At 47.1% G+C, this 10445-nt stretch overlaps 1 protein-coding gene across 1 annotated transcript; it reads left to right on the forward strand.

Annotated features, from left to right (window-relative positions):
- The first annotated feature begins 288 nt into the window (after window positions 1-288).
- On the forward strand, window positions 289-8067 carry cxcl14 (chemokine (C-X-C motif) ligand 14). The gene is made up of 4 exons (XM_055643208.1): window positions 289-479; window positions 1477-1582; window positions 1692-1796; window positions 7301-8067. Exons 1-4 carry the CDS (start codon window positions 413-415, stop codon window positions 7305-7307), a joined length of 285 nt encoding a protein of 94 aa, XP_055499183.1. The 5' UTR covers window positions 289-412; the 3' UTR covers window positions 7308-8067.
- The last annotated feature ends 2378 nt before the right edge of the window (window positions 8068-10445 follow it).

The following is a 10445-nucleotide window of genomic DNA, read 5'->3' on the forward strand; positions in this document are numbered from 1 at the left end:
AGGAAGGGTAAGGTGTGAAAAGGAGAGATCAAAGGGGAGCCCTGGCCGTTTGCACCTAATGCACAGGTCCTTCACTTGATCTGTCACCTACTACGTAAGGCCACCCTACCCGCTCCTCCCTCTTCCCTCTCCCCTTCTCCCCGTCTCTGCGCTCTCCTTCTCTGTCTCTCTCTCTCTCTCTCTCACACACACACACACACCCTCTCTCTCTCTCTCTCTGTCTCACCCCTCCTTCGGTCCTTAGGTAACAAACTATGATTGGACGGATATCCATACATATTAATGAGACTCGGGTATAAACCAGAGGCGCCGGAGCAGAGTCGCTCACAAACCCAGTGTGCAGTGGAAAAGTATTGACAGCGCTTACTGCCTTGAAGCATCGCCTGACGCGTGGGTCCCTTGCAGCCTGGCCATGAGGGGTTTTCTCAGCGCTATCTTCCTGCTCCTCGTCCTGGTGATTTGCTCCATTGATGTGGACGGTAAGTTGACCCGCCGTCGCTTCTTCCACCCTGCCGACCGCCACCACATTTCCGAGACCCCACTTCGCCACGAATCCTTCCCCACATTCCAAAATCCCCCTTCGCCGTGAACCCTTTTCCATTCCAAGATCCTCATTTCCAAGATTTCCCTTCGCCAAATATTAGTAAATCACACAGCGCGGAAACAGACCCTTCGGCCCTGCTCCTCCATGCTGTCCCAATCAAAGCCAGTCCCATTTGAACAAGCTTCCCGACTCGAAACGTTGCCTGTACCCGTTCTCCGGGGATGCTGCCTGGCCCGGTGAGTTACTCCAGTACTTTGTATCTGTTTTTGTAAACCAGCATTTGCAGTTCCTTATGTTTAGTCCCACTTGCCCGCGTTTGGCCCATATCGCACTGATTACTAAAATTACTTTTTAAAAAACATCGATATAATATTTGCTCATATCACTACATAACGCGTGGAAATTACTTTGGAAACGTATGGAAAATGTGTTATGTAAGGTCCGGTTTACAAAACTCCCATATAATCAACCTCCTTGACGTGGTTGTAGCGCGGAGCGTTTCGTTAGTTCGCTGTCTCTTTTGAGGTGTTAACGCGAGCACTTTTTCGCTTGGGGCACCTTACACCCACCCCAGCGGTATGAATATTGACTTATCTAAAAATAACATTTGCTTTCCCTCTCTCACCATCCCTCCCGCATCCTAGTTCTCCGACCAGCCTGACTGTCCCCTTGATTAAATGTTATCTCTGCATGCCTCGTTGTCACCTTCCCCTAGCTAACAATGACCTATTCTACATTGTCATTGAACCGCATCCACTTTGATGACTCGTTTTCACACCTTACCCTTCCTTATCTCTGTAACTCCCTGACTCTCAGTCTGAAGAAGGGTCTCGACCCGAAACTTCGCCCATTCCTTCCATCCAGAGATGCTGCCTGTCCCGCTGAGTTACTCCTGAGTTACATTTTGTGTCTACCTCTGCCTTTTGCTACAGCTTACAAATGTAGGTGCATTCGCAAGAGACCGAAGCTCAGTTACAAGGACGTGCAGAAGGTCGAAATGAAAGCGCGATATCCTTTCTGTAAAGAGAAAATGGTCTAGTGAGTACCTCGGAACTTTGCACAACTTGTTTCTCAACAAAGTAAAGTTTGTTCAATTCTGTCCGTGACACTTTCGTAACTTTCCCGTCCTGTGTACTTTATTTTGCAGCATCACCACGGGTCGGTACGGTGGCAAGCAATATTGCCTGCATCCCAAACTATCCAGCACCACGAAACTACTGAACCAATTCACCAAATGGAGGTTACCATCCGAGTAAGTTATTCTGCCCCTAGGCATCGGGTTTATATTGGGAAACTCCAGCATTTTCAAATCATTGTTTGGAATTGAAATAGAGACGCGAGTTAGTTATTGGTGAACATTTGAAACGACCGTTGCCAACCCGTTTTCGTTACTTGTTAGCTCTGTATTAAGTTTTCCTCTCGACCCCATTCCCTTCTAAAACAATGCAAGCAAGGAGTAAGATTGCTATTCATTCTGAAGGTCCCGACACGGAAAGTCCATGTTCTCCAGAGATGCTGCCTGGCCCGCTGAGTTACTCCGGTACTTTGTGCCTAAGCTCGTTAAACCTCTATTCTGTTTCAATGAATTGTCTTATCAAATGCTCGGTTATCTGTATTCTCGGATGTTGTTGTTTGGACCGCTGGCGCAGCGGTAGAGTTGCTGCCTCATAGCACCAGAGACCAGGGTTCGATTCTGACTACAGGCGCTGTCTGTGCGGAATTTGCACGTTCTCCCTGTGACCGCGTGGGTTTTCTCCGGGTGCTCCGGTTTCCTCCCACATTCCAAAAACGTTCAGGTTTGTAGGTTCATTGACTTCGGTAAATAATTTAAATTGTCCCCAGGGTAATGTTAATGTGCGGGGATCGCTGATCGGTGCGGACCCGGTGGGCCGAAGGGCCTGTTTGAGTGTTTCCGTGCTGAATCTTTAAACTAAACTAAACTGAAGAAGGGTCTCGACGGGAAACGTCACCTATTCCTTTTTCCCCGGAGATGCTGGGTGATACTCCAGATTTTTGTGTCTACCTTAAACTCAACTAAACTCAGCGGGTCAGGCAGCATCTCTGGAGAAAAGGAATGAGCGACGTTTAGTGTCGAGACCCTTTTTCAGACTGAGGGTTAGGGGAGAGGAAAACGAGAGATATGAAAAGGTACAAAGACCAAATGCATTAAAAACATGTAAAATTACACATTTGAAAGCTCTGTAATTAAATGACAACCCACGGCAACGAGGTTAATTGAAACTTCCAAACTGAAGTAATACTCCATGAGATGAATCAGATTATTTTGTTACATTTCACTTTCGCTTTAGATTTAACTCTTGGGGTTGAAGGAATCAAGTGATATGGGGGGGGGGGGGGGGGGGGGGGAGCGGGGGGGGGGGGGGGGTCCTGATTTTACATTATCAGCCATGATCATATTGAATGGCGATGCTGGCTCGAAGGGCCGACTGGCCTACTACTGCACCTATTTGTCTACGTTTCTAACATGACTGTGAGCGCTCCAGAAAACCGCTGTAGGACAATTAGACGTGGACAATGAACGCTGGCATCGTCAATGGCATACATATCCCGAATAAATGAATTAATTTTCGCATTTATAGAAAGAAACAGCAACAGAAACCCCCTTCATTGGAAAATATGTCCATGGGCCCTCGGGTTAATCAATGGCGAAACCGCATTGTATTAAGTGTGTATTCGGCACAGTTTGAATTATTCTCGGACTCGGACAACCAGGGATCTGATATTAGTTTAGATACGGCGCGGAAACAGGTCCTTCGACCGACTGAGTCCACGCCGGGCCAGCAACCACCAACACACTAGGGACAATGTCACTATCTTTACCTACAAACCTCTAGGTCTGTCAGTGTGGGGGGGGGGGGGGGGGGGGGGGGGGGGGGGGGGAGGGGGGGGGGGGAGGGGAGCACCGAAGAAAACCTACTCCGTCCAAACACTAGAGACGGCACCGGTAGTTACAGTGCCCTCCATAATGTTTGGGACAAAGATCCATCATTTAATTATTAGCCTCTGTACTCCACAATTTGAGAATTGTAATAGAAAAAAAAATCCCATGGGGTTAAAGTGCACATTGTCAGATTTTAATAAGAGCCATTTTTATACATTTTGGTTTCACCATGTAGAAATTATAGCAGTGTTTATACATAGTCCCCCCATTTCAGGGCACCATGATGTTTGGGACACAGCGATGTCATGTAAATTAAAGTAGTCAAGTTTCATATCTTGTTGCATATCCTTTGCATGCAATGACTGCTTGAAGACTGTGATTCATGGGCATCACCAGTTTCTGGGTGTCTTCTCTGGTGATGCTGTACCAGACCTGTATTGCAGCCATCTTTAGCTTATGCTTGTTTTTGGGACGGCGCCGGGAGCCCACGGCTCCCTGGGGGGAGACCGCTTTTCGGGGCTTCTGCGGCGGCGACTTCTCCCGCCCGAGTTGCGGGGTCGAAGAGCTCCTGGAGCGGGGCCTGACACCACTGCCCCGCGCGGCTGGAACGGCCGCGGACTCTGCGAGCGCACACCGGGGGGCTCCAACACCAAGACCCGGTGTGCGACCTCGCACCACCCGGCGTGGCTTTAATGGCCGCGGGACAATCGCCATCGCCAGCCGGGGGCTATGACTTTGACTCTGACATCGGGGGGGGGGGGGGGGGGAGTGCAGTGGAGAGAGAAGTTTATTTGGCCTTCCATCACAGCTATGTGATGGATGTTTATGTAAAATGTAATTATGTTGTGTCTGGGGTCTATTTGTGTGTAATGTATGGCTGCAGAAACGGCATTTCGTTTGGACCTCCAGGGGTCCAAATGACAATTAAATTGACTCTTGACTCTCTTTAACTTCCTTTTTTAAAAGGCATGCTCAATTGGGTTCAGATCGGGTGATTGACTTGGCCACTCAAGAATTTACCATCTTTTAGCTTTGGACAACTCCTTTGTTGCTTTAGCAGTATGTTTGGGATCATTGTCTTGCTGTGGAATGAACCACCGGCCAATGGGTTTTGAGGTATTTGTTTGAACTTGAGCAGATAGGATGTGTCTATACACTTCAGAATTCATTATGCTACTGCCATCAGCAGTTGTATCATCAATGAAGTGAGCCAGTACCTTCAGCAGCCATACATGCCCAGGCCATAACACCCCCACCACCGTGTTTCACAGATGAGGTGGTATGCCGTGGATCTTGGGCAGTTCCTTCTCTCCTCTATACTTTGCTCTTGCCATCACTCTGATATAAATTAATCTTCGTCTCATCTGTCCACAAGACCTTTTTCCAGAACTGTGGTTGCTCTTTTAAATACTTCTTGGCAAACTGTAACCCGGCCATCCAATTTTAGTGGTTAACCTGCGGTTTGCATCTTGCAGTGTAGCCTCGGTATTTCTGTTCATGAAGTCTTCAGCGGACAGTGGTTATTGACATATCCACATCTGACTCCTGAAGAGTGTTTCTGATCTGTTGGACAGGTGTTTGGGGATGGGGGGGGGGGGGGTCGTTATTACAGAGAGAATTCTTCTGTCATCAGCTGTGGAGGTCTTCCTTGACCTGCCAGTCCCTTTGCGATTAATAAGCTCACCAGTGCTCTCTTTGATCTTCTCAATGATGTTCCAAACAGTTGTTTTTGGTAAGCCTAAGGTTTCGCTGATGTCTCCAACAGTTTTATTCTTGTTTCTCAGTCTCATAATGGCTTCTTTGACTCTCATTGGCACAACTTTGGTCCTCATTTTGTTAAACAGCAATAAAAGTTTCCAAAGGTGATGGAAAGACTGGAGGAAAGACTAGGTGTTGGGAGCTCTCTTATCGCTGTTTCTACATATTCTGCGTGCCCTGCGAAGGGCCTGGATTGAGACTTGACCCCTTTCGCAGCTTGTACAGGAAACGGCTTTCAGCATGAAGGTTCCACTTGCATTTGCTCCAGTCCAATGTATCCAATGACCTGAATGAGTGGGTCGTTATTGCGAGTTTGTCACCGCGTCCTCTATTCCCTCGCCGCATCCCCAGTATTAGCAATGGGTTGAATGGTGGAAAGGAGGCCCCTGTTAATTAGCCCAATCCAGTCGAAGAAGGGTCTCGACCCGAAACATCACCCATTCCTTCTCTCCAGAGATGCTGCCTGACCCGCTGAGTTACTCCAGCATTTTGAGTCTGCCTTCGAGAGCTCTGTTCATTGTAACCGTGTCTCGACGCACTGGTGCTACCAGGACGGTCTACTTCCATGAAGAGTAAGGTCTCTTGATTGAAGGGGAAAAGGCAGGAGAATGGGAGAGATAGATCAGCCATGATTGAATGGCGGAGTAGACTTGATGGTCCGAATTCTGTTCCCATTGCACGACCTTGTGGATTGAGAGAGGCAGAGAAAGGCAAGTCCAAGTCATGGTAAGGTAAGGGACTTGCTCCGTGGATGTCGGTCCGTTGGGAGAGCGTCATCGCGCTTGTGCCTGCCTGTTGGAAATATATCATTTGAAGTAACATCCCTTGCCTATACATTGTTGATCCGAATCTTTCCCACCGAACTGGAGCGAGAAAAGTCGTTTCAACATGCACTTGGTGTTAAACCAGGATTAATACTGACAGTGCGTAGAAATAAAGAACTGCAGATGCCAGAGTTAGACACAAGATGCTGGAGTAACTCGGTGGGTCAGGCAGCATCTCCGGAGAAAAAGGATGGGTGACGTTGCTGGTCTAATGTTGACCTATCGTCTAAGCGGGCGCCTGATAGTTAGCTCTGGTCTATGCGAGTGCATTCTATTGGGCTATAGTTGAAGCGGGCGCCTAATGTTGAGCTGTAATATTGTAGGTACTGACTATTGCAATGTTTAAGACGTATTTGATGGATTTGGAAGTATATGGGCCAGACGCAGACAGGGAGGACTAGTCTAGATGGGACATATTGATCGGTGTGAGTAAGGGGCCGAATGGCCTGCTTCCCCACTGTATGACTATTGTCTAAGCGGGCACCTAATATTGAGCTCTGCTCTGTAAGAGATGACAGTACATCCTGCGTGGCAAGATCGCAACTACGATAGGCTCCCTCCTACGCGTGAAACAAACATGTTGGGTGATATAAGACAGTTTGCGAAGCGGCTTGTGGGTCTGGTATACAAATCCCTTCATTTCCTTGAACGCTGTGGCGGTGGGGAAGAGTAGGGGCTGCAAACGTTGACTTGATTTAGGGTTTGATAAAAGTCTGGAGATTCCATCCATCCTCACCCCACACGTACTGCCCGAGTTACTGATTCTTAGAGCATTTTGTTTCCCATTCTGGTTTCCACCCGCTACACTGGCGTGCCTTCGTTAAATACTCTGTGACATGACATCCGAACTGATTCATAAAAGCCAAGTAATCTTGGGCGGCACAGTGGCGCGCAGTAGAGCTGCTGCCCAAAAGCCCCTGTCCCACGCCGCGAGTATAAGCCCCTGTCCCACGACGAGAGTAAATGCGAGTTTACCCAAGACCTCTCCCGAGTTCGATCCTGTCTATGGGTGCTGTCTGTACAGCGTTTGTACGTTCTCCCTGTGACCGCGTGGGTTTTCTCCGTGTGCCACGGTTTCCTCGCACACATCCAAATATGTTGAGATGTGTAGGTTAATCGGCTTCGATTCAAATTGTAAATTAATCCTAGAGTGTAAGATAGTGCGGGGATCGCTGGTCGGCGCGGTGTCGGTGGGCCGAAGGGCCTGTTTCCGCGCTGTATCTCTAAAGTACTAAGGTTAAGTAATCCTTCCCTCGTTCCTATCCTTGACAGGGAGTAGATGGGACGTCCAGAGCCATCGTGCCCCGTGGCTGCGCTTTCCCTGGAGACAGATTCATCGCCCAAAGTCGGATCAAGGATCGTTCTTCCCACCGCAATAAAATCGTATGTTTACTATTGTGGTAAGATGTTGCTTCACGAAACGCCCGGCCAAACCATCCGAGTTTGGAGGCGTCAGTCAAGAAGTTTCACGTCCAGTCTACAAACTTCCGCCTCACAACCGTGCAGAAAACTACACCAAGCGACCGAATGACAAGGAGAAAAGGGGACAGAGGGCGTGGGGGAGTGTTTTTTTTCCAATAAAAGTAGTGGGATTTGATATTTTTTGTATTTCATTACCCGTGAGGTTTATAAAAAATATATACTCTTAATCTATTTGTGTGCAGAAGTAATTCTGTTTGTGTTATTTTTGAGCGCTTTGATTGTCTTGTAGGTAGAGGCTTCCTTCTGTAAAGGGCGAATTAGGGTAAATAAATGTGAGAGCGTGTTGTATTTGCTTCCCTTTCTGTGCCAGAGGAAGCAAACCCGTGCGTTGGAGGGAGAAAGCTTTGGATCCCAGGCAACGCTGCAGTACCGCCCCGGCTTGAGATGTGTTTTGCCCCCAACCCTCCCCCCTGTATATCCATCCTTCGGGTTTGCCCACTACACCAGCGCGCTTCGTGTAAATACAGCGGCATTTAAGAATTTGTAATGAGATATTCGGGATCGCGTTTGATTCTTTCGTATTTTTTGAATAAAGTTTAAGAAATTGCTGAAAAATACTCGGACGAACACTGCATTATTTCGGCGGTATTGTACACCACTTCGGAGTAAAAAGCGTTTCATTTCGGGAAATGATCATAGAGTGATACCACGCCGGCCAACATGTCCCAGCAACACCAGTCCCACCTGCCCGCGTTTGGCCCATATCACTCCAAACTGCAGATAGATATAGATATAGATATAGATATGCCATTTATTGTCACAATACATGTACAATGAAATTAAAAGCTGCTCGTACTCAGTGCATACATATAATTTAGTACAAAAAACAAGAAACAGAAAACAAAAACAAAGAGAATGGGGGGGGGGGGGGGGGGAATAGGTGCCCAATTCTGCGGCGCTATATACATATCTATAAAGGCAAATGGTGAAGGAGATAGAAACATAGAAATTAGGTGCAGGAGTAGGCCATTCGGCCCTTCGAGCCTGCACCGCCATTCAATATGATCATGGCTGACCATCCAACTCAGTATCCCGTACCTGCCTTCTCTCCATACCCCCTGATCCCCTTAGCCACAAGGGCCACATCTAACTCCCTCTTAAATATAGCCAATGAACTGGCCTCAACTACCCTCTGTGGCAGAGAGTTCCAGAGATTCACCACTCTCTGTGTTTAAAGATTATATTAAATATTAAAAATGTTTTTTTTTAAATGTTAAAAATTACAGTTACAATACACATTACAGTTCCAAATTTCATTACGTGGATATAATAGATGGAAGTCCGGGTGTTGGGCTGTAAAGTCAGTGCATGTGTGAATTAAGAGTAGTTATAATTTTCGGAAAACAACTATTCCTGAGTCTATTTGTCCTAGATTTGATGCACCTATAGCGCCTTCCAGAGGGCAGCAGGTCGAACAGTCCAAACGCAGGATGGGAGCTGTCCTTGATGATATTCTTTGCCCTGCTAAGGCAGCGGGAGGTGTAAATATCCATCAGGGAGGGGAGAGGGCAGCCAATGATCTTCTGTGCTGTCCTAGTTACCCTCTGAAGCCTCTCCCTGTCTGCCACGGTGCAGCTGCCGTACCATGCTGTAATGATGCTGGAATAACCTAAGGTAGACAAAAATACTGGAGAAACTCAGCGGGTGAGGCAACATTTATGGAGCGAAGGAATAGGTGACGTTTCGGGTCGAGACCCTTCTTCAGAAGAAGAGGGGGGGAAAAGAGCATGAAAGAAAGCTAAGATATGTAAAAGGGAAAAGATTAGTGAAGGCAAATGTAGGTCGCTTACAATTAGAGACAGGTGAATTTATAATGGGAAACAGAGAAATGGCAGAACCGCTCAACGAGTACTTTGGTCCTGTCTTCAACAAGGAAGACACAAACAATCTCCCAGAAATAGTAGGGAATCGATGATCTAGTGGGAGGGAGGAACTGAAGGGAACCCACATTAGTCGGGAAATTGTGTTAAACTGGTAAACTGCTGGGACTAAAGGTATATCCCCAGGGCCTGATAGTCTGCATCCCAGAGTACTCAAGGAGATGGCCCTAGCATTGGTGATCATTTTCCAATGTTCTCTCGACTCTGGATCAGTTCCTGTGGACTGGAGGGTAGCCAATGTAACCCCACTTTTTAAGATAGGAGGGAGAGAGAAAACGGGGAATTGTAGACCAGTTAGCCGTACATCGGTAGTGGGAAAGATGCTGGAGTCGATTGTTAAAGATGTTATAGCAACGCATTTGGAAGTCAGCATGGATTTTTGAAGGGGAAATCATGCTTGACTACTCTGGAATTTTTTGAGGATGTAACAAGTAGAATGGATAACGGAGAGCCAATGGATGTGGTGTATCTGGACTTTCAAAAAGCCTTTGACAAGGTCCCACACAAGAGATCAGTGTGTACAATTAGAGTGCATGGTAATGGGGGTAGGGTATCGACATGGATAGAGAATTGGATGGCAGACAGGAAGCAAAGAGTAGGAATTAATGCGTCTTTTTAAGAATGGCAGGCAGTGACTAGTGGGGTGCCGCAAGACAATGCTGGGACCCCAAGTATTTGCAATATATATTAATGATATAGACAAGGGAATTAAATGTGACATCACCAAGTTGCAGATACTACAAAGCTTGGTGGCAGTGTGAGCTGTGATGAGGATGCTATGAGGCTGCAGGGTTGGTTTGGGTTTATGCAGTATAATGTGGGTAGATGCTTGGCAGATACAGTATAATGTGGATAAATGTAAGGTTATCCACTTTGGTGGCAAGAACAAGAAAGCAGATTATTATCTGAATGGTGTCAGATTAGGAAAAGGGGATGTGCAATGGGACTTGTATGTCGTACATCAGTCACTGAAATTAAGCATGCAGGTATACCAGGCAGTGAAGAATGCTAATGGCATGTTGGCCTTCATAGCGAGAGGATTTGAGTATAGGAGC

The sequence above is a fragment of the Leucoraja erinacea genome, chromosome 11 (assembly GCF_028641065.1).
Source record: "Leucoraja erinacea ecotype New England chromosome 11, Leri_hhj_1, whole genome shotgun sequence".
NCBI classification, from domain to species: domain Eukaryota; kingdom Metazoa; phylum Chordata; class Chondrichthyes; order Rajiformes; family Rajidae; genus Leucoraja; species Leucoraja erinaceus.

Coding starts and splice junctions, on each gene's coding strand:
- cxcl14 (XM_055643208.1), top strand. CDS start 413: ATGAGGGGTTTTCTCAGCGCTATCTTCCTGCTCCTCGTCCTGGTGATT. Junction 480..1,476: donor TTGCTCCATTGATGTGGACG/GTAAGTTGACCC, acceptor CTTTTGCTACAG/CTTACAAATGTAGGTGCATT. Junction 1,583..1,691: donor TGTAAAGAGAAAATGGTCTA/GTGAGTACCTCG, acceptor TTTATTTTGCAG/CATCACCACGGGTCGGTACG.